This window comes from Aethalodelphis obliquidens, unplaced genomic scaffold, assembly GCF_003676395.1.
Source record: "Aethalodelphis obliquidens isolate GAN/ISIS:26980383/991018 unplaced genomic scaffold, ASM367639v1 scaffold26, whole genome shotgun sequence".
Taxonomy (NCBI): domain Eukaryota; kingdom Metazoa; phylum Chordata; class Mammalia; order Artiodactyla; family Delphinidae; genus Aethalodelphis; species Aethalodelphis obliquidens.
The window spans coordinates 12228471-12252382 of NW_020837970.1; the positions used below are offsets into that span (position 1 = coordinate 12228471).

Below are 23912 nucleotides of genomic sequence, written 5' to 3' on the forward strand. Positions count from 1 at the left end.
CTTTAAAAAAAAAAAAAAAGGAGTCATCAGGGGAACCTTTTGGTTTTTTTTTTTTGCGGTACGCGGGTCTCTCACTATTGTGGGCTCTCCCGTTGCGGAGCACAGGCTCCGGACGCGCAGGCTCAGCGGCCATGGCTCACGGGCCCAGCCGCTCCGCGGCATGTGGGATCTTCCCGGACCGGGGCACGAACCCGCGTCCCCTACATCGGCAGGCGGACTCCCAACCACTACGCCACCAGGGAAGCCCAGGGGAACATTTTAAAGGGGTGGTTCTCTACCCTGACTACACACCGGCATCACCTGGAGCTGGAGGATGTCTGCCACCAGCACATATACTGATTAGCTGATGGGACAGAGATAATAATAGAACCTACATCGCTGAGTTGTTAGGAAGGTTAAACAAGTTACACATAGTTCTCCTGAGAACAGAAATAAAAAGGTAATCTGAGAGGGACTTCCCTGGTAGCACAGTGGTTAAGAATACTGCCAGGGCTTCCCTGGTGGCGCAGTGGTTGAGAGTCCGCCCGCCGATGCAGGGGACGCGGGTTCGTGCCCCGGTCCGGGAAGATCCCACATGCCGCGGAGCGGCTGGGCTCGTGAGCCATGGCCGCTGAGCCTGCGCGTCTGGAGCCTGTGCTCCGCAACGGGAGAGGCCACAACAGTGAGAGGCCCGCGTACAGGAAAAAGAAAAAAAAAAAAGAATACTGCCAATGCAGGGGACACGAGTTCCAGCCCTGGTCCAGGAAGATCCCACATGCCGCGGAGCAACTAAGCCCGCGCACCACAACTACTGAGCCTGCGCTCTAGAGCCCGCGAGCCACAACTATTGAGCCCATGTGCCACAACTACTGAAGCCTGCACACCTAGAGCCCGTGCTCCGCAACAAAAGAAGCCACCGCAATGCGAAGCCCGCGCGCCGCAACGAAGAGTAGCCACCGCTCGCCACAACTAAAAATAAAGCCCGCGCGCAGCAATGAAGACCCAACGCAGCCATAAATAAATAAATAAATAAATAATAAATTTATTTTTTTAAAAAGTTAACCTTTGAGTCAGAGAGACACAGGTTAGATGCTAAGTTCTGGGCAGCTTTTCTTTAACTCATGTAACATGTGACAAAATGAAACCTAAAGCGTGTTTATCTAAGAATGTGCATGCCCCCAGAGGTCGCGCCGGGTCCTGCCTGGTGGGGGGGCCTCTCCTCAGAAAGAGCTCCGGAAAGCCATGCCTAACAGAAAGCCAGGAATCTGCATGGCCTGGGCTAATTTCCCTAACACCAGTGCCCAATAAGGAATACAGCAACAGGGTGGGATGGTAAGAATCTGTCTGTGTTTCTCCAGTGACCCCCAAGAGAAAGAGTGCATTGTCTAAAACTGTCCCCAAAGGGAGACCCACGTGCAGGACAGTCTGTCTCTACCGAGGAGGAGGCTATTTGGGGCTACCCATATTGCCAATGCTCTCCTAAGAAATTAACGGGTATGGGAGGAAGGGTATGCCTCAAACCGAGGGGAGGGATATGGGACAGGGTGAGCTCTATCAGGGGAGCTTACACTTTATCACTTGCTTTTTTTAAAACAAGAATATAATCAAACATTACTTGTGTAATTAAAACGAAATTTTTTAAAAGGCATGAATAAATCAAAGCAATTCCAAAGATCCCTTTGTATTTATCCCATATTCATCAAAGTAACCCGATTCTGTTCCAGCAGAAAGAGAACACACTGAGCATTCTAATCCATTTGGATGTTTCTTGGCAAAAATTAATAAAGCGCATTGTGAGGCATCATCTCTGGTGAGTTTGGTCCCTCTGACCCCCAATCTCTCCTCCTCCCTCTACTCCTCCTGAACAGATCTCTCTGTCCCCCTGCCACCACAAGGGTCTTTCAGAAATGCATCCTGGATGTCACCAATGACCTCCCAGCCCAAGGATAAAGTCTACACATCTGGGCAGGACATGCCCAGTCCTGCTTGCTCTGGTTGGCCTCATCTCTTTCTGTTCCCCATGAAAGCCACACTAAAGTACAGACTTATCCTTCCTGGTGAGGTCCTGGCTTTCTGCTCATCCTGCTACTCCTCCTGGAATACCCCTTTCCTCCTCTCTGCTCCTTGAAATCCTCCATGTCCCTGGGGACTCAGCAGGGCATCATAACCGCCCCTGGTTAGTGCTCCCTGACTCCAGCCTACTGCCAAGGCCTGGAGTCCTGCTCTGGGCTTCCATGTTGTATATATAGGGCTTACCCCATAGTATAGCTGAGCAGGCTGTTAACCTCTCCTTGAGTCTTTAATTCTGTATTCTCAGCACCTGGCTCACAACAGGAGCTCCATAAATATCCACTGACAAAACTGAAGAAAGTTTCATCTCCAACACTCTGATATCACAAACTCACAAAATTAAATATCTGAATTTGCAGAACAAACCATGGGGGAAGTCAATCTGCTTGCCTCTTTCTCCAACCTCCCACTCCCTGTACCCGAAACCCCTGTGCACTGTGGTCAAGACCTGAGGTGCCCTCAACACATCCCCAGCCTAAGCTGCAATGGACCTGGTAGGGGACAGGAGGCTGGGCCTTTGTCCCTTGACCACCTGGGAGCAATAGCAAAGAGGGTCACCCAATACAGACCACCTCATCGGAGATAATTTTAAACATCTGTTGATTCTAAACATGATCAACATTCTGTTAATGTGATTCATAACATTAAGAGATTTTCTAATGTTGAACTAATTTCGTATTCCTGGGATAAACCCAACCTATTAATAAGGAATTATTCTTCTTATATATTGCTAGTTTCAGGATCCTTTTATAGAGGATTTCTATATTTATACTCTTGAGTGACACTGGCCTATAATTTTCTTTTCTTGTATCATTCTTATTAGATTTAGTATCAAGATTACACTACCCTATTTTTCAATACGCTGGAAGAACTGTGTAAAACTGGAATTACTTATTCCCTCAGTGATTGGTAGAACTCACCAATGAAACTGGGTAGGCCTGGAGTTTTCTCTGAGGGAAAATCTTTGACTACTAATTCAATGTCTTTAATGATTATAGGCTTTTGACTTTGTATTTCTTACAGAATCAATTTTGGCAAGTTATATTTTTCTAGGTAATTTCAAACATTTGGATTACAAAGATAACTAATATCTGGAACGCTGACCCTGAGGTGAACTCTGCAAGAAATTAAGTGCCTCCTGAATCATCAGAGAAATAACAGCTCACATGTGTACTGTACATATGTTATAATTTATAAAAGTACTGGCCATATATTACCTCATCTGAAGATGAAGTCCGGGTGGCTTTGGTGCCTTATGGTGTCTCATTATTTGCAAAGGGATAGATAACTTCCTATTTAGCAGAACCAGCTGATTCAGATCAACACCCTAAGCCACACTAGGAAATGTTGCGGAGGCCTATGCAACTGTTGAATTCCTCAGTTCACCCCTGGGAGTCACTTGGGAGTGTGAAGGTTGTTGGGAGTGTTCTTAGCTCCTGGAAACAAACCTTCCCCACGGCCGGGCTAGGAATGTAAAGTCCGGGGGCTGGCACCATCACTAACAGGAGTTCCACAGACAACGTGCCCTGCGAAGCAGTGGACAGCACAGGTGAAAAGTACACTCACCAGGGCCTCAAAATCCTTGCAGTCCTGGCGGGCATAGGATGCGGGGAAGGGCCGCAGTACAGAGTCGCGCTTGTAGCTCTGCAGGGCCGAGGCGAAGAAGCTGCAGCGGAGGTCGGCAGCCAGCACGTCACGGCCCGCCGCCTCCCTGACGGTCGCCCAGCTTGTGGGCTGCATCCCGGGTCGCGGCGTGTTGCCGGAGACGCGCCGGGCGGGGGCTAGGGCCGAGCCTGCGTTCAGCGAGGGGCTGGGTCCGGGGACAATGGGCCGGAGTCCCTAAGCCTGGGGTGAGTTATGCAGAGGGATGAGATGACAGGGGTGAGAACGTGCTGACGAGTGTCTTCTGCGGGGGCCGGGCCGCTCGCCGCCCAGGGAGACGGGCCAGGGAGGAGAGGGATCCGGCCGGAACCGCGCGCGGGTCAGCGGGGGGTTGGGCCTGGGGATAACGGAGCCTGACGGACGGGGGGGGGGTCCCAGACCTGGGGGAGGGGCTATGACATGGGGTGAGACGACAAAGTACTGACACGTGTCCTCTGAAGAGGCCTGGGGTGGGGGGCCACCCCCAGCGGGAACCGCGGGCCGAGCCCTCTCCCCACGCCCGGCGAGGTTAAGGCGCTGCACGGGCCTTCCTGCCCCGCCTCCGACAGGCGCCGCCGAAGCCCCAGCGTTCGCCTGGCTGCCCTCGGCGCTGCCTGCGTTCCGCCAGCCGTGCGCGTCCACTCGCCGCGCGCCGCCCGCCGGATGGACTCCCCCGCCCCATCGCGCGCCCAGGCCTACCTGACCTCCCGACCGCGGCTGCCGCTCCGCCCAGCCCAGCGAGGGCCCGCCCCTTTCCGCGCCCGCCCCCACCCGCTCCCCGGTGCAGGGTGTGTACGCCCGACCGAGTGAGTGTCCCCCAGTTGCCAGGTGTGCGGACCCGGCTGAGTCGCCCACGCTGCTGCGGGCCATCCTCACTGAAGCCCCGAGTAGAAAGTGACCCAGGCCCCTTTTTGACCCACCCTTGGACTTGCCTTTGTCCCAGCTCCGCGGGCTCAGCCTGCTCGTCTCTCCTGGGGAATTGCTACTACCTACTGCCTCCCTCTTGAATCATTTCCCTCCAAGATGGGCCGTGCAGAAGGAGCCATTTAACACCCAGGGCAGCTGAGTCTCAGACTGCTGGCATGATTGCCCAAGGTTGCACAGCCAGACGGGGTAAATCTGGGATTCTGAAAACTAAAAGACCTTTCCTCTGCCTTTCAGCCTCCAGAATTCTCTGCATTGCTAAAGTCTCTGGCCTCTCACAAGACATGCCAAGATCCTCCTTTGGGGCCCTGCGTGAAAGGGAGCCTGAGGAGACAAGTAATGGGGGAGGGCAGAGGGGAGATTGATCCAACTCTGCAGGAGGGAAGGGACAAGACTCCCATGCCCTCTGCACATTAGAGAAAACCCCACATTTTGGCCTCATGGTCACATGGATATCTAAGCACAGGTCATCACTAATTCCTACACCAAGAAGCCCCTCAGCACCCTACCCACACCTCCACACTCCAGCATCCTCTAAGGGAGGAACTTCTCCACCTTCTGCATCCAGGCTGAGCAGGACCCTGAGCTCAGAGCAGAGGTCCTTGCTGTTGGATTGTATGTATGACTCTGGGAGCAAGAGCGAGACCAGACCCCAGCCACCACAGGGCTTCCCAGGCCGGGGAATGAGTGCTGGCTGCTTCCAGGAGTCTGCATCAAACCTCTGGTTGCTGTGAGGCCTGTACTGCTCCAGAAGCACCAAAAAGTTCTGAGAGCCTTACGGCCTCAGAAAAGGCCCTTAGTGCCCCCAAAGTCCTGGGAGCCTCATGGGACCCAGGAGTTCTAACACGGCTGCTGAAGCTCAGGCCCAGAAAGGCAGAGCCTGCAGCAGGAGGGCAGGTGACCTGGGAACCATCCCTCCTTCCTCCTCTTCTTCACTGTGGGCCCTTAGGCAAGGCTGATGCCAAAAACTCAGCTTCTCTGTACACCAGGGCTGAATTGAATCTCGGAGAAGGAGTTTTGGGTGAAGTGGAAAAGAATAGCTTTATTGGTTTCCCAGACAAAGGGGGCCACAACGGGCTAATGCCTTCAAAACCGTGCATCCCCCCACTTGGAGAAGATAGTGAGAAGTTTTATAGTAATTATTCAAAGAGGGCATGATCAGCTTATGGACATTCTTCTGATGGGTTGCTGGTGAGGTAAGTAGGAGTGATCTCGGAGAGGCAGCAGTGAGTGGTGGCGTGAAGCAAGATGTTAATTCCCTGTCCAGGAATTGAACCTGGGTAGCCTGGATAAAAACCAGGAATCCTAGCTACCATACCCCCTGGCTTTTGCCCCCAGTGAAAAATGCATTTCTCATGGAGGCAAAAACTGTAAAAACAGGTACAATGTTTATTATTAGAGACATAGCGCAACAACAAGTGGGAGAGCACACAGAGAAACAGTTTGTTTAGTTAAGATAGAAGCAAGGCGGAAGAGGGGAACGTGGCAGGGGTGGTGGGGTGGTGGTGGGATGAATTGGGAGATTGGGACTGACATGTATACACTAATATGTATAAAATAGATAACTAATAAGAACCTGCTGTATAAAAATAAATAAAATTAAATTTAAAAAAAAAAGAAGCAAGGCAGAGATGCACACCCAGAAAGTAAGGGTGTGGGCATCCTCCCTAATGAGGAGGAGTGCAGTAAAGAGGAGGTTAAGTCATTTATATAGGGCAGTTCTTCCAGGTCTTTGATTACCTTTGGCCAATTATCTGGTTTCTGTTTCCACACCTGACCTGCCCTAGGACCCTCCCCAACATGCGTGCGCAACTTTTTTCCAATATGGATTACAGCCCAGAGGCCTACGGGATGGCCTTAATATCACATGTTATGGGGTGGTGCCCCCTCCTTTTTGACCCCAAGGAGCCTTTCAGCGCATGTGCAATGTCTCCCTTGCCCCAAGGATGGGAAATGTATGACCTCTTGATCTTTTAACAGGGTTTAGCCCGTCTCTGTCCCTGCCATAAAAGTGTCCAATGTCTGGTTATTTACCCTATTCCTGTTGCTGGTTTTTCTATTGAGGTGCAGATATCAAAATATAGACAGGAGTCTGGCCATAAATATGTACTCCTAGAGCCTGTTTGTCTCTTGCTTCAGGAAATGTAAACAGGCTGGTAATGAATGTCCGGCCTGCAGCTCATCTTCTTCTCATGCAGGAACTGTGAATAGGAGGCCAGTTATAAATGCCTAGCCTGGAGCCCATCCATCTCCTGCCTCAGAAGTCAGCATCATCAACCCTCAGGTCCAACTGGTCTGGGGTCTGCATGCTTGTGGGCAGCATACCATCCTTAATCGTTAACTTTTCCCACCTGGAGGGGTTTCAGTATCTGCAAAATAGCTCAAAGATATTGTTTTGTGTATCCGTTGATGGGGAAACAAGGTCTTGCATCCCCTCCCTTCCTTAATTAACAACTGCTTGAATCTGCCTATTGGAACTCAGGGAAGGTCATGGAGGCTGAATGAAGGCTGTTTCCTGTAATCAAAGAAATGGGGGACACAGAAAGGCTTTGTGCCCAGGAGCCCCACGAGGCCCTGCTCAGTATCAGGGCCACCTCACTGGCCTCAAGGATTGTTTGTTGGATTGTTTGTCTTCCCGGACCAGGGCTCAAACCCGTGTCCCCTGCATTGGCAGGCAGATTCTTAACCACTGCACCACCAGGGAAGTCCCCTCTAGTGAATTTTTCATTTCAATTATTGTACTTTTCAACTCCAGCATTTCCATTTGTTTTCTTTTTAAATAATTTGTATCTTATTTATATCAATAAGATATTCTCTACTTGATATAACATTGTCCTGATTCCTTCCTTTACTTCTTTAATCACTTCCTTTCATTCCTTGAACATATTTATAATGCCTACTTTGAAGGCTTTGCCTGTTAAACCAACATCTGGTTGCTTTCACAGGCAGTTTTTGTTGACTTTTTTTTTTTCCCAGTGTATGGGTCACACTTTCCTCTATCTTTGCATGTCTCACAATTTTTTGCTGCAATCTCAAGTCCAGGTTGTCACCTGTGCTTCTGACCAACTGGCTATAAATAAGAGGTTCCCATGTCCCCCTCCTTGGATTTGATTAATTTTCTTCAGTGGCTCATGGAATTCAGAAAAAAAGTTAACTTACTGTCTAAAAAGATAGAACGCAGGAAGAGCCAGATGAAAGAGATGACAGGGCAAGTATGTGGGAAGGGGCACAGAACTTCCATGCTCTTTCTGGGCACACCATTCTCCTTGCATCACCACATATTCCCCAACCCCAAAGCTCTCTCAACCCCACCCTTTTTGGATTTTTATGGAGGCCTTATTACTTAGGCATGGTTGATTAAATCATTGGCCACTGGTGATTTATTCAACCTCCATCCACTCTCCCCTCTCTGGAGGTGATTAATGTCATCATATCAACAGTGATAAGTCATGTTAATGTATGTACCTTTGAAATGAGATGATGAAAATGACAATATACCTATGTGGTCTTCCTCTCAAAAACACATTACCCCAGTCTAATCATGAGAAAAACATCGGACAAATTCCAACAGAGGAGGATTCCGTAAAATATCAAAACTGTCAAAGTCATCAAAACAAGGAAAGTCTAAGAAACTCACAGCCCAGAGGAACCTAAGGAGACAACGAAATACAGTATAGTATCCTGGGTAGGATCCTTCAACAGAAAAAGGACATTAGATAAAAACCAAGGAAATCTGAATAAACTACAGACTATTGATTCATTAATTATAACAAATTACCATATTAACAATAACATGTTAATGATTGGGGTAACTGGGTGTGGGGTATACAGAAACTCCACATTATCTTCATAATTTTTCTTTAAATTTTTAAAATAAGTTCGAAACTTTTCTTAAAAACTTAAGTCTACTGGGCTACCCTGGTGGCGCAGTGGTTGACAGTCCGTCTGCTGATGCAGGGGACATGGGTTTGTGCCCCAGTCCAGGAGGATCCCACATGCCGCAGAGTGGCTGGGCCCGTGAGCTGTGGCCGCTGAGCCTGCGCGTCCGGAGCCTGTGCTCCGCGACGGGAGGGGCCACAACAGTGAGAGGCCCGCGTACCGCAAAAAAAAAAAAAAAAAAAATTAAGTCTACTTAAAAATCCATTATTGTTAAGTTGAGTTTAGGATATAAATGCAGAGATAATTTATGACGAAAAATTTCCCACATTCATATATTAAAAGGGAAAACTTATGATTATCTCAATAGCCACGTACACTGCAAGAAGAAAAAAAAATGCAATATACTAGGAACAGAATGCTATTAGTTTAATCAAAACAATTTTTACCAGATACATTTTGAGGCCCAGTACAAAATGAAGATGCAGGACCTTTGCTCAAAAATTATTAAGAATTTCATGAAGGGAGAGGGCAGACAGCAGAAGCAAGAAGAACTACAATTTTGCAGCCTGTGGAAGGAAAACCACACCCACAGAAAGATAGACAAAATGAAAAGGCAGAGGACTTTGTACCAGATGAAGGAACAAGATAAAACCCCAGAAAACAAACTAAATGAAGTGGAGATAGGCAACCTTCCAGAAAAAGAATTCAGAATAATGATAGTGAAGATGATCCAGGACCTCGGAAAAAAAATGGAGGTAAAGATTGAGAAGATGCAAGAAATGTTTAACAAAGACCTAGAATAATTAAAGAACAAACACATAGAAGAATTAAAGAACAAACAAACAGAGATGAACAATACAATAACTGAAATGAAAAATACACTAGAAGGAATCAATAGCAGAATAACTGAGGCAGAAGAACGGATAAGTGACCTGGAAGACAGTATGGCGGAATTCACTGCCATGAAACAGAATAAAGAAAAAAGAATGAAAAGAAATGAAGACAGCCTAAGACACCTCTGGGGCAACATTAAACGCAACAACATTCACCTTATAGTGGTCCCAGAAGGAGAAGAGAGAGAGAAAGGACCCAAGAAAATATCTGAAGACATTATAGTCAAAAACTTCCATAATATGGGAAAGGAAATAGTCACCCAAGTCCAGGAAGCACAGAGAGTCCCAGGCAGGATAAACCCAAGGAGAAACACACCAAGACACATAGTAATCAAATTAACAAAAATTAAAGACAAAGAAAAATTATTGAAAGCAACAAGGGAAAAACAACAAATAACATACAAGGGAACTCCCATAAGGTTAACAGGTGATTTCTCAGCAGAAACTCTACAAGCCAGAAGGGAGTGGCATGATATAGTTAAAGTGATGAAAGGGAAGAACCTACAACCAAGATTACTCTACCTGGCAAGGATCTCATTCAGATTCAACAGAGAAATCAAAAACTTTACAGACAAGCAAAAGCTAAGAGAATTCAGCACCACCAAACCAGCTCTACAACAAATGCTAAAGGAACTTCTCTAAGTGGGAAAGACAAGAGAAGAAAAGGACCTACAAAAACAAACCCGTAGCAATTAAGAAAATGGTAATAGGAACATACACATCAGTAATCACCTTAAACGTGAATGGATTAAATGCTCCAGCCAAAAGACACAGGCTTGCTGAATGGATACAAAAATAAGACCCGTATATATGCTGTCTACAAGAGACCCACTTCAGACCTAAGGATACATACAGACTGAAAGTGAGGGGATGGAAAAAGATATTCCTTGTAAATCAAAAGAAAGCTGGAGTAGCAATTCTCATATCAGACAAAATAGATTTTAAAATAAAGACTATTACAAGAGACAAAGAAGGACATTACATAATGATCAAGTGTTCAACCCAAGAAGATGATATAACAATTATAAGTATATATGCACCCAACATAGGAGCACCTCAATACATAAGGCAACTGCTAACAGCTATAAAAGAGGAAATCGACAGTAACACAATAATAGTGGGGGACTTTAACACTTCACTTACACCAATGGATAGATCATCCAAACAGAAAATTAACAAGGAAACACAATCTTTAAATGACACAATAGACCAGATAGATTTAATTGATATTTATAGGACATTCCCTCCAAACACAGCAGATTACACTTTCATCTCAAGTGCACACAGAACGTTTTCCAGGATAGATCACATCTTGGGTCACAAATCAAGCCTTGGTAAATTTAAGAAAATTGAAATCATATCAAGCATCTTTTCTGACCACAACGCTATGATATTAGAAATCAATTACAGGGAAAAAACGTAAAAAACACAAACACATGGAGGCTAAACAATACGCTACTAAATAACCAAAAGATCACTGAAGAAATCAAAGAGGAAATTAAAAAAATACCTAGAAACAAATTACAATGAAAACATGATGATCCAAAACCTATGGGATACAGCAAAAGCAGTTCTAGGAGGGAAGTTTATAGCAGTACAAGCCTACCTCAGGAAACAAGAAAAATCTCAAATAAACAATCTAACCTTACACCTAAAGGAACTAGAAAAAGAAGAACAAACAAAACCCAGAGTTAGCAGAAGGAAAGAAATCATAAAGACCAAAGCAGAAATACATGATATAGAAACAAAGAAAACAATAGCAAAGATCAATAAAACTAAAAGCTGGTTCTCTGAGAAGATAAACAAAATTGATAAGCCATTAGCCAGACTCATCAGGAAAAAGAGGGAAAGGACTCATATCAATAAAATTAGAAATGAAAAAGGAGAAGTTACAACAGACACCACAAAAATACAAAGCATCCTGAGAGACTACTACAGGCAAATCTATGCCAATAAAATGGACAACCTGGAAGAAATGGTCAAATTCTTAGAAAGGTATAATTTTCCAAGACTGAACCAGGAAGAAAGAGAAAATATGAACAGACCAATCACAAGTAATGAAATTGAAACTGTGATTAAAAATCTTCCAACAAACAAAAGTCCAGGACCCAATGGCTTCACAGGTGAATTCTATCAAACATTTAGAGAAGAGCTAACACCATCCTTCTCAAACTCTTCCAAAAAATTGCAGAGGAAGGAACAGTCCCAAACTCATTCTATGAGGCCACCATCACCCTGATACCAAAACCAGACAAAGATACTACAAAAAAAGAAAGTGACAGACCTATATCACTGATGAATATAGATGCAAAAATCCTCAAGAAAATACTAGCAAACAGAATCCAACAACATATTAAAAGGATCATACACCATGATCAAGTGGGATTTATCCCAGGGATGCAAGGATTCTTCAGTATATGCAAATCAATCAATGTGATACACCATACTAACAAATTGAAGAATAAAAACCATATGATCATCTCAGTAGATGCAGAAAAAGCTCTTGACAAAATTGAACACCAATTTATGATAAAAACTCTCCAGAAAGCGGGCATAGAGGGAACCTACCTCAGCATAATAAAGGCCATATATGACAAACCCACAGCAAACATCATTCTCAATGGTGAAAAACTGAAAGCATTTCCTCTAAGATCAGGAACAAGACAAGGATGTCCACTCTCATCACTATTATTCAACATAGTATTGGAAGTCCTAGCCACAGCAATCAGAGAAGAAAAAGAAATAAAAGGAATCCAAATCGGGAAAGAAGAAGTAAAACTGTCACTTTTTGCAGATGACATGATACTATACTTAGGGAATCCTAAAGATGCCACCAGAAAACTACTAGAGCTAATCAATGAATTTGGTAAAGTTGCAGGATACAAAATTAATGCACAGAAATCTCTTGCATTCCTATATACTCTGATGAAAAATCTGAAAGAGAAATTAAGGAAACACTCCCATTTACCATTGCAACAAAAAGAATAAAATACCTAGGAATAAACCTACCTAAGGAGACAAAAGACCTGTATGCCGAAAACTATAAGACACTGATGAAAGAAATTAAAGATGATACAAACAGATGGAGAGATATACCATGTTCTTGGATTGGAAGAATCAATATTGTGAAAATGACTATACTACCCAAAGCAATCTACAGATTCAATGCAATCCCTATCAAATTACCATTGGCATTTTTTACAGAACTAGAAAAAAAATCTTAATATTTGTATGGAGACACAAAAGACCCCAAATAACGAAAGTAGTCTTGAGGGAAAAAAACGGAGCTGGAGGAATCAGACTCCCTGACTTCAGACTATACTACAAAGCTACAGTCATCAAGACAATATGGCACTGGCACAAAAACAGAAATATTGATCAATGGAACAAGATAGAAAACCCAGAGATAAACCCACGCACCTATGGTCAACTAGTCTATGACAAAGGAGGCAAGGATATACAATGGAGAAAGACAATCTCCTCAATAAGTGGTGCTGGGAAAACTGCACAGCTACATGTAAAAGAATTAAATTAGAACACTCCCTAACACCATACACAAAAATAAACTCAAAATGGATTAGAAACCTAAATGTAAGATCGGACACTATAAAACCCTTAGAGGAAAACACAGGAAGAACACTCTTTGACATAAGTCACAGCAAGATCTTTTTTGATCCACCTCCTAGAGTAATTGAAATAAAAACAAAAATAAACAAATGGGACTTAATGAAACTTAAAAGCTTTTGCACAGCAAAAGAAACCATAAAGAAAACGAAAAGACAACTCTCAGAATGGGAGAAAATATTTGCAAATGAATCAACGGACAAAGGATTGATCTCCAAAATATATAAACAGCTCATGCAGCTCAATATTAAAAAAACAAACAACTCAATCCAATATGGGTAGAAGACCTAAATAGACATTTCTCCAAAGAAGACATACAGATGGCCAAGAAACACATGAAAAGCTGCTCAACATCACAAATTATTAGAGAAATGCAAATCAAAACTACAATGAGGTATCACCTCTCACTAGTTAGAATGGGTATCATCAGAAAATCTACAAACAACAAATGCTGGAGAGGGTGTGGAGAAAAGGGAACCCTCTTGCACTGTTGGTGGGAATGTAAATTGATACAGACACTATGGAGAACAGTATGGAGGTTCCTTAAAAAACTAAAAGTAGAACTACCATACAACCCAGCAATCCCACTACTAGTTATATACCCAGAGAAAACCATAATTCAAAAAGACATATGCACCCCAATATTCATTGCAGCATTATTTACAATAGCCAGGTCATGGAAGCAATCTAAATGCCCATCAACAGACAACTGGGTAAAGAAGATGTGGTACATATACACAGTGGAATATTACTCAGCCATAAAAAGGAATGAAATTGGGTCATTTGTAGAGACGTGGATGGATCTAGAGACTGTCATACAGAGTGAAGTAAGTCAGAAAGAGAAAAACAAATATCGTATATTAACACATATGTGGAACCTAGAAAAATAGTACAGATGAACTAGTTTGCAGGGCAGAAATTGAGACAGAGATGTAGAGGACAAACGTATGGACACCAAAGGGGGAAGCGGCGGGGGGTGGGGGTGGGGGTGGTGTGATGAATTGGGAGACTGGGATTGACATGTATGCACTGATGTGTATAAAATGGATGACTAATAAGAACCTGCTGTATAAAAAAATAAAATTCAAAAAAAAGTCATCCTTCACCAAAAAAATTGATTAATTAATTAATTAATTAAAATAAATTATAAATAAAAAGTTAGGGAAGGGCTTCCCTGGTGGTGCAGTGGTTGAGAGTCCGCCTGCCGATGCAGGGGATGCGGGTTCATGCCCCGGTCTGGGAAGATCCCGCGTGCCGCGGAGCGGTTAGGCCCGTGAGCCATGGCCACTGAGCGTGTGCTCCACAACGGGAGAGGCCACAGCAGTGAGAGGGCTGTGTACCGCAAAAAAAAAAAAAAAAAAGGGGGGGGGGGAAGAACTACCATACAACCCAGCAATCCCACTACGGGGCATAAACCCTGAGAAAACCATAATTCAAAAAGAGTCATGTACCACAATGTTCATTGCAGCACTATTTACAATCGCCAGAACATAGAAGCAACCTAAGTGTCCATCGACAGATGAATGGATAAAGAAGATGTGGCACATATATACAATGGAATATTACTCAGCCATAAAAAGAAATGAAATTGAGTTATTTGTAGTGAGGTGGATGGACCTAGAGTCTCATACAGAGTGAAGTAAGTCAGAAAGAAAAAAACAAAGACCGTATTGTCACATATATATGGAATCTAAAAAAGAAAAAAAAAAGGTTCTGAAGAACCTAGGGGCAGGACAGGAATAAAGACACAGACATAGAGAATGGACTTGAGGACACAGGGAGGGAAGGGTAAGCTGGGACGAAGTGAGAGAGTGTCATGGAATTATATATGCTACCAAATGTAAAATAGATAGCTAGTGGGAAGCAGCCACATAGCACAGTGAGATCAGCTCCGTGTTTTGTGACCACCTAGAAGGGTGGGATAGGGAGGGTGGGAGGGAGATGCAAGAGGGAAGAGATATGGGGATATATGTATATGTATAGCTGATTCACTTTGTTACAAAGCAGAAACTAACACACTATTGTAAAGCAACTATACTCCAATAAAGATGTTAAAAAATTTAAAAGAAAAAAAAAGAGTGAAGTAAATCTAACCAAAATAATCTTTATGGTAAAATTATAAAACTGTATGAAATGACATAAAAGTAGACCTCAATGATGGGAAAGATTCATAATGTTCATGAATATGATATACAATGTTATATGATATATAAATAACATTTTTAAAGTAATAAAATGAATACTTGATGCCTCCCTCCCAGTTTACAAAAACAGATATTGCCAACACCTTTGAAACCTCTGTGGTCCTTTCCACAATCTTACCCCTCACTCCACACTGCAGGTAACCAGTATCCTGGATTTCATATTAACCATTACTTTGCTATTCTCATGGCCCACCCCCGCCCCAACTATCAGAAAATTATTTTATTTAAAAGATATCATAGTCCCAGTGTACAAATAGATAAAATCATAACGTCTGTAGTAGACAAGGATGGAGTTAAGATCCCAGGCAGCCAAGCCACCGCTTTGCCCCTTAAAGGTGGCCCCAGAGCAATGGTTGAATACAGTACTAAGATATTTCCGGAGTGTGAAGGGAGATTATTCAGGTTCATTTGCATACCCATAATACACTGCAAATAGTTTAATTGTTTTCAAGTTAATAAAAATTTCTTTCTTACTCAACTTTTCTAAGTATGAAAATATTATTTTCAGAATTCCTTGAATAAATTTATTCCGGCAGTAACTCTGGGGATAAATAGCCACCATCAGTGAACTAGGAGTTGTAGTTACTGGAAAAATGAGTTACGCAGGCGGTTCGGTATACTCTGGTTTCTCTTCATATCGAATAAATCTTTCGCCTTTTACTAAAGATTTCCGTGGAGAGAAACAACTGAGTCTTAACAATAATTTTTTGAGGCCTTGTTTTGGTAAGGCTGTCTAACTGTGGTGAAAACAGAAGAAGTAATACTTTTTTGCTTTTAAGAGCAAAATTACTTGCAAGTTTTTGTCTGGCTATGTATGTGGGTGTGTTGAAGTGAAATTAATTTTCTAGATACTTGTGTTCCACGAGGTGTAGTTTTAGGTGTTTGTAGTTTTTTTCTGTTCTTTAATCTCTGGGGGTGGGGGGGTGGTTACAGAGTTACATATTTTGCAGATGATATGCAAATAAAAGCTAGATTGGGGCTTTCCTGGTGTTCCAGTGGGTAAGACTTCCTGGTCCCCGTACAGAATACCGAGTTTCAATCCAGCTAGATCCTGTATGCATACATGCCACAACTAAGAATCCCTAAAAAGCCCACATTCTGCAACTAAAACCCAGTACAGCCTAAATAAATACTGAAGTAAAAGGGAAAATTATCATTTTTTAAAGAAGAAGCTTGATAAAAGAGAAACAGGTGAAATTGATATTAATAACACAGTTTACTTAATCAAATAGGTTTTTCTAAAACGTTGTATGTTCTGTGTCTGGATAATATAAGTAATCATTGAGTGGGACTTCTCTGGTGGTCTAGTGGTAAAAAATCCATTTTCCAGTGTAGGAGCCTGCAGGCTGCCACTTCGAACCCATGCAACCAAAATAAACAAATAAAAATAAAAGAATTCCAAATCTTTTCGTTCAACAGAGTGTAGGGAAGACTTACTTCAGTTGTCACCTGAAAATTCATTATATGGTAGTATAACCAAGCAGGACACTATGGGGTCTTCCCAAGTCAGAACCCCCCCACACACACACAGTGTCCTCTGCCTGCTTCCTGTTTGTAAAAAAAACTTTAGCCTCCTAGGCCTTCCGGAAGTTCCAAATAATAAACTTAAGCAGAGAAGCGAGAAAATGCAGAAACAAGGGAAAACAGTCAAGCAAAACAAAAAAATTGTTCAGCTATTAAACAAAGTCAAGGACTTTTAGTTCCCCCTCAAGGTCTACAGATAATATTCTGAGCTACATTCTTTGAGCTGTTTTGCAGAGACTGAAATCCCCATCAGAAAAAAGAAGTTAACTGTATGCTGACCACAAGTACATAGACCCCAGCTGTGTTGGAACCGCCTGAAGATTGATGATGTTGATTCCCTATTAATTCACCACCAACCAATCAGAAGAATGTCCACAGCTGATTACTCACACCACAACCCTCTCCTGCACCCTGTCTTTAGAAACATTTTCCTGAAAACCATCAGGCCTTAACTACCTGGATTCCTCTCTTGGCGCCCTGCAATGAATGCTGCACTTTCCTTCACCAGAACCGAGCGTCAGGGGAATTACTGGAGGCGTGGGCGAGCAGACCCAAGTTCTATTTGGTCACAGTAGTGAGTGACACTGTTGAAACCCCTTCTATCTACTGATTCATGGGGAAAAGCTTTCTCAGGTTACAGCTATAAAAACGGGGGTGGGGGGAAGCATTGAAACTGAACTCTGTCTTCTCTAGCAATAAGTATTGGGTTGGCCAAAAAGTTCATTCGGCTTTTTCCGTAAGATGTTAAAACCCCGAACTAACTCTTTTACCAACCCAATACTACGCATCCATCTAATTAAGAAATGCTGTTCCAACACAATGACTTTTTTTTTTAACTTTTGTTGTTGTTGTTGTTCTCTGCCAATGTAAGAGGTGGAAAGTATCTCTTGGAAACTTTATTTATTTATTTAAATATTTATTCATTTTGGCTGCTCTGGGTGTTAGTTGCAGCATGTGGGAACTTCGTTGCAGTGTGCGGGATCTTTAGTTGTGGCACACATGCGGGATCTAGTTCTCTGACAAGGGATTGAACCTGGGCCCCCTGCATTGGGAGTGCAGAGTCTTACTCACTGGACCACCAGGGAAGTCCCGACACTTTTATGTTTAATAATTATCAAAAGTTGTAATATATTTATGTTGTATTGATCAAGCATGTACTAATAACTGTAATAAGTCAATCCAGAAGAAAAACATTAGTGCATAAAATTTTAAGTTCAGGGACTTCCCTGATGGTCCAGTGGGTAAGAATCCACACTCCCGAAGCAGGGGGCCCGGGTTCGATCACTGGGTGCGGAACTGGATCCTGCATGCATGCCACAATTAAGAGTCTGCATGCCACAACTAAGAGTCCACATGCCGCAACTAAACATGCCACAACGAAGATCCCATGCGCTGCAACTAAGACCCAGAGCAGCCTAAATAATAAATATTTTAAAAAATTTTTAAGGATTTGAAAGGATTAAAGGATGTGAAAAAAGTTTTAAAATTCAATTAATGTACTTATTTTGTCATAGAAGAATATGATTGGGTGATCAATAAAATAATTTCAGGTATAAAAATGTAATTGTATTAAATTCTTGGGGAAATGGAAGCGGGGAAAAAAGTTCAAGAATCAAAAGGAATTACGCAAAAACTTAAAAAAAACCCAAAACATTACAGGGACTTCACTGGTGGTGCAGTGGTTAAGAATCCGCCTGCCAATGCAGGGAACATAGGTTCAAGCCCTGGTCTGGGAAGATCCCACATGCCGCGGAGCAACTAAGCCCGTGTGCCACAACTACTGAGCTTGCGCTCTAGAGCCCACGAGCCACAAGTACTGAAGCCCGCGTGCTTAGCGCCTGTGCTCCGAAACAAGAGAAGCCACCGCAATGAGAAGGCCGCGCACCACAACGAAGAGTGGCCCCCGCTCGCTGTAACTAGAGAAAGCCCATGTGCAGCAACGAAGACCCAACGCAGCCAATAAATTAATTAATTAATTTATTAAAAAATAATTACAAACGGTAGGTATCAAATTTCTTGGGCATTTATCTTCCACTGGTTACAATTTAAAGTGATGTAACAGGGGCAGAACAGGAATAAAGACACAGATGTAGAGAATGGACTTGAGGACACAGGGAGGGGGAAGGGTAAGCTGGGACAAAGTGAGAGAGTGGCATGGACATATATACACTACCAAATGTAAAACCGATAGCTAGTGGGAAGCAGCCGCATAACACAGGGAGATCAGCTCGGTGCTTTTTGTCCACCTAGAGGCGTGGGATAGGGTGGGTGGGAGGGAGACGCAAGAGGGAGGAGATATGGGGATATATGTATATGTATAGCTGATTCACTTTGTTATACAGCAGAAACTAATACAACATTGTAAAGCAATTATGCTCCAATAATGATGTAAAAAAAAATTAAGTGATGTAACAATTTAGAGTATCAATATTTACAATGTACAATATTCATCTTTTGCATCTATTTAAACATATCATGTTTTAAGTTATCTTACGAAAACTGTACATATGATCTTTAAAATGTGCAAGAGAAACATAGTTTCAAAATTCTTTCAGTGAGGCCTGAGAGAAAACGTTGGAATCCCTGTCCTTAAGAGGTGGGCCTTGTGGCAGGAATTGAACACTAAAAGGAAAGCAGCACCTCCTTGTGGCAAATAGACGTTGCAGCAGAAATGAGCAAGGGACAAGAGCTGAGACCTAGAGGCTCAGTTCACCTTCCACAGAAGCGTGCTTCTCCACTGCAGAATCTGAAAGGGTTAGGTGTCGTTCCAACTCTCAGACCTGCCACTTGTAGCTGTGGCCTCTGGAATCCAGCCACAACAAATAGGAACCAGAGAACAATCCACAAGAACAGGCAAGGCTAGGGACTTCCCTGGCTGCGCAGCGGTTAAGAATCTGCCTGCCAATGCAGGGGACACAGGTTCGAGCCCTGGTCCGCGAAGATCCCACATGCCGCAGAGCAACTAAGCCCGTGCAACACAAGTGCTGAGCCTGTTCTCTAGAGCCCCCAAGCCACAACTACTGTGCCCGCGTGCCACTACTACTGAAGCGCGTGTGCCTAGAGCCCGTGCTCTGCAACAAGAGTAGCCACCGCAATGAGAAGCCCATGCACCACAAGAGAGTAGCCCCAACTCGTCGCAACTAGAGAAAGCCAGCGCGCAGCAATAAAGATCCAACGCAGCCAAAAATAAATAAAAACTTTAATTAATAAATAAATAAAAGTAAGGAGTCCTATTAATTGAATATCCACTGTGAAAAGTAGCTCTTTCCTTTACTTAAAAAAAAAAAAAAAAAAAGTTAACCTTCCTTGTGGTCCTCTAACCAGTGAAAGCTGCCCAGGACCTTCTAGAATGGAGGAGACCAAAGGTCCCCTACAATCTCCGAGCAGGGAAACACTCTTCAGAGAGTTGCTCCTTTCCTGTCTCCTCAGTGCCTTAGCCCCAGGCCAAGCCCTGTGAGGTAAATAGCTATCATTGTAGTGCTGGACCTCTGCATCTCCATGGGTCTTTAACTCCCCATTACTCTGTGAAATACAGCAAGAATGCAAAAGAGTATCAAAACAAATGTAGGTGTGAATGAATCTCACAAACATTATGCTAAGTGAAAGAAGCCAGTCACACAAAAAAAGCCAGTCACAAAAAAAAGCATAAAAGCCACAGGTTTTATGCTTCCATTTATATGAAATGTCCAGAGTAGGTGCAGACAGAAAGTAGCTTAGTGTTTGGTAGAGGCTGGGGGATGGGGAAGATGGGGAATAACTGCTAATGGGTACAGTTTCTTTTTGGGTTGATGAAGATGTTCTAAAACTACACTGTGGGGACTTCCCTGGTGGTCCAGTGGTTAAGACTCTGAGCTTCCACTGCAGGAGGGGCAGGTTCCATCCCTGTTGGGGGAACTAAGATCCCACATGCCCCGCGGGGAAGGCCAAAAAAACCTAAAAAAAAAACCTAAAAAAACCCCACTAGACTGTGATGATCGCACAATTCTGTGAATATGCTAAAAACCATTGAATTGTACACGTTAAATTGGTGAACTTTATGGTAAGTGGATTATATCCCCCCAAAAGCTGTTTTTAAAATGTATTAGACAAATTTAAATCAAATACATGTCAAATGTGATCGACTTGTTAGCAAAAGAACCAGCAAAAAGAAATGCAAACAAACATGACAGCTCAGAGAAGGTGTCAAAGTTGGGAAGGGGAAAACTAAAAAAAAATGCAAAAAAAAAAAAAAAAAGGAGCTTCAGTTTCCTTTCCCAAGATGGTTCAGTTACTACAATAGTTAAGAAGGAGTCTGTGTAGGCCGGGCGACCCAGCAGCTGAGCACCGCTGAGAGTACAGCTCATTTTAAAAACACAGGATGAGACTCGAGGTCTGAAACTGAAATACAAGATTTCATCGCCATAAGTAGCATCAGATGAGGAGGCAGGAAACCTGAAACCGAACGGAGGGCGCAATCTCCATTTTTTTTTTTTTTGCCGCTTAGCTTAAGGGATCTTAGTTCCCCCACCAGGGATGGAACCCCGCCCAGGAAGTGAAAGCTCCGAGTCCTAACCACTGGACCGCCAGGGAATTCCGCAAGCTGCAATTTTAAAGAGGACACCGCTACGAATTTTTCACAAACGGCATAATATTCTAGAGTGTACATCCCAGACGTGCACGGTGCAAAACAGACAAAACACCTGTGCGCCCACCACTCACTTTAAGAAAAAGGAAATTGTCAAATTTTAAAACTCCCGAATGCCCTCACTCCACCAAAGGGAGAAAACCACGGTCCTGAATTTTGTGCCGATTACTTACTTGCTGTTTTTTTCTTTTCCAATTTAACTGCAAAGTCTTTAACAGAAATCAAACTCAGACGTACAAATGTACAAAACATAAAACCTGGGTCTCTGATCAGTCCGGCGTGTGGATGCCAGCCTGCCAATCCTCCGCTTCGCCGCCTAGTGGTGACGCAGGGGCACTGTGTGAATACTAATATCTTTCCCTAACGGAAAGGACGCAGGCTTGCCTTATTTGCATACCCACAGTGCACTGCACATAGTACAAGTTTAAAATGGCAAAATTTTAAATTATCTTCTACTTATAGTTTCTAAAATTAGACCCTTTATTTACAGACTAGTCTAGAAATTTTTGTTCAGGCGCTGGATCTTGGTGTTAACTAGACACTATCAGTGTTCTAGGAGTTTCTCTTACCCCAGGGGTGAGTTACAAAATCGTTTGTTATACTCTGGTTTCTCTTCAGATCGTATAAATCTTTCGCCTTTTACTAAAGATTTCCGTGGAGAGGAACAACTCTGAGTTTTAAACTAATTTTTTGAGGCCTTGTTTCGGCAAGGCTACTCAAAGCTGTCAAAAAAATGAGACTTATTTGGGGGAATTTCTATTAAGCTGTATTTCCGGGTCTTGTTTTTTCACTTTGTGTGAGAGTTTTCGGTGATAGTAATCTTTCATAAAGAGACTGCTACCAAGCAATCAATATAGTTTCGATTGTAGTCTGATCACTGTAGATTTAGAATATTTTCTTTTGCGTTTTACGTTTTCTGGAACTGTCATTGTTCCGAAGAAAATTCAAACTTAAATGGAGGTATTCCGGATCTTTACATTACCGGTAGAAAACGGTTATAACCCTGAGGCACCTACTGCTTTTTTTTTGATGTTGCTCTTAAGTGATGTTAGGTATTCATAGACTCACTTTCCATTTTTTTAGGGGTGGATTTAAAAAAGACAAGCATGTTTTGTTTTAATCCAGTAAATCTATTTACCGTTGACACATGTAATCAACGTGAAAAAATGGGAAGCAGTTTTTTTTTAATTGGCGTATAATTGCTTTACAATGGTGTGTTAGTTTCTGCTTTATAACAAAGTGAATGTTATACATATACATATGTCCCCATATCTCTTCTCTGTTGCGTCTCCCTCCCTCCCTCCCACCCTCCCTATCCCACTCCTCCAGGCGGTCACAAAGCACAGAGCTGATCTCCCGGGAAGCAGTTTCTTGGTTCTTTGTTTTACGAGGACTCTGGAATGCGTTGCGTGTGTTATGTTCAGTACACTTAAATTACGACTAGTCACCTTCTTAAGAGCGCAAGAGGTATTTGTGGCTGGTGGTAGTACTGGACAGCTCAGCTCTGTGGAATTACAGTGTACTTACAAGACACAGTCCGTAGATCTTGTTTTTCCTTCATGGATTTAGAATGACTTAGTTTGTTTTGCTTCTTCCAAGTTTTGGTTATTAGAAGAATGTTATCTCTGGGACTTAAACTGGTGGTCCAGTGAAATCTGCCTTGCAATGCAAGGGAAACAGGTTTGATCGTTGGAGACGGAAGTAAGATCCTATATGCCGTCTGCAACAACGAAAGATTCCGCACCCTTAAACGAAGATTCTGCGTGTCACGACGGAGACTCGACGGACGCAGTCAAAAGAAGTTTAAAAAAGGGAATCTTTAGAAGAATAAAGACTGCTTTAAAAATAATAATAATGTTACTCCTGGTGCGTTCCTAGAGTGTGGAAAGGAGTTGCAGGTTCTCAGGGCAGGCAGGTGTAATAATTTTTCCCCATAGTGCTTACACTTCCTCCAATGGTCTATGCATATTCTCATTGCCTCTCGGCCGTACTGGCCGTTGGTATGCTCAGACTTTAAGTTTTGTTCATCTGGTAATCATGAAATTGTTTTACAGTAGTGTTCTTTTTTTTTTTATTAATTTATATATTTTTGGCTGCGTTGGGTCTGCGTTGCTGCGCGCGGGCTTTCTCTAGTTGCAGCGAGTGAGGGCTACTCTTCGTTGCGGTGTGCTTCCTTGTCCTTGCGGTGGCTTCTCTTGTGGCGGACCACGGGCTCCAGGTGCGTGAGCTTTAGTAGTTTGTGCCATGTGGGCTCAGTAGTTGTAGCTTGCGGGCTCTAGACCACAGGCTCAGTAGTTGTGGTGCACGGGTCTAATTGCTCCCTGGCAGGTAGGATCTTCCCGGACCAGGGCTGGAACCCGTGCCGCCTACAGTAGCAAGAGGATTCTTAACCATATACACTATATGTATATGTATGTATAACTGATATACACAAGGAAGCCTCCTGTCCATTTTTCTTATAGTGTCTCCTGGTGAGCTGGTCTAAATTTTAATGTCAGATTGATCTCTTTAAAATTTTTTTATTGTGATTTGTGCTTTTTCACTGTTTTA

The 23912-nt window shown here is 43.2% G+C and overlaps 1 protein-coding gene and 2 non-coding genes across 11 annotated transcripts in view; 2 read left to right on the forward strand and 1 right to left on the reverse strand.

The window, feature by feature from the left end:
- The window catches only part of PARP16 (poly(ADP-ribose) polymerase family member 16), a 28478-nt gene extending 24091 nt beyond the window's left edge, over positions 1–4387 (reverse strand). For 2 of the 9 annotated variants that reach the window (XM_027123339.1, XM_027123336.1), the window contains exon 1: positions 3616–4264. In XM_027123339.1, the coding sequence (XP_026979140.1) occupies positions 3616–3789 (174 nt within the window). In that variant the 5' untranslated portion in view covers positions 3790–4264. Of the gene's footprint in view, positions 1–3615 lie in introns of all 9 variants that reach the window. The other 7 variants (XM_027123341.1, XM_027123337.1, XM_027123342.1 and 4 more) reach the window with 6 other exon arrangements.
- An 11443-nt stretch (positions 4388–15830) lies between these two features.
- LOC113629387 (U5 spliceosomal RNA) lies at positions 15831–15945 on the forward strand. Its single transcript, XR_003436518.1, has one exon. It is a non-coding gene; the product is annotated as a U5 spliceosomal RNA (small nuclear RNA).
- A 6015-nt stretch (positions 15946–21960) lies between these two features.
- LOC113629376 (U5 spliceosomal RNA) lies at positions 21961–22076 on the forward strand. Its single transcript, XR_003436510.1, has one exon. It is a non-coding gene; the product is annotated as a U5 spliceosomal RNA (small nuclear RNA).
- Positions 22077–23912: the final 1836 nt, after the last annotated feature.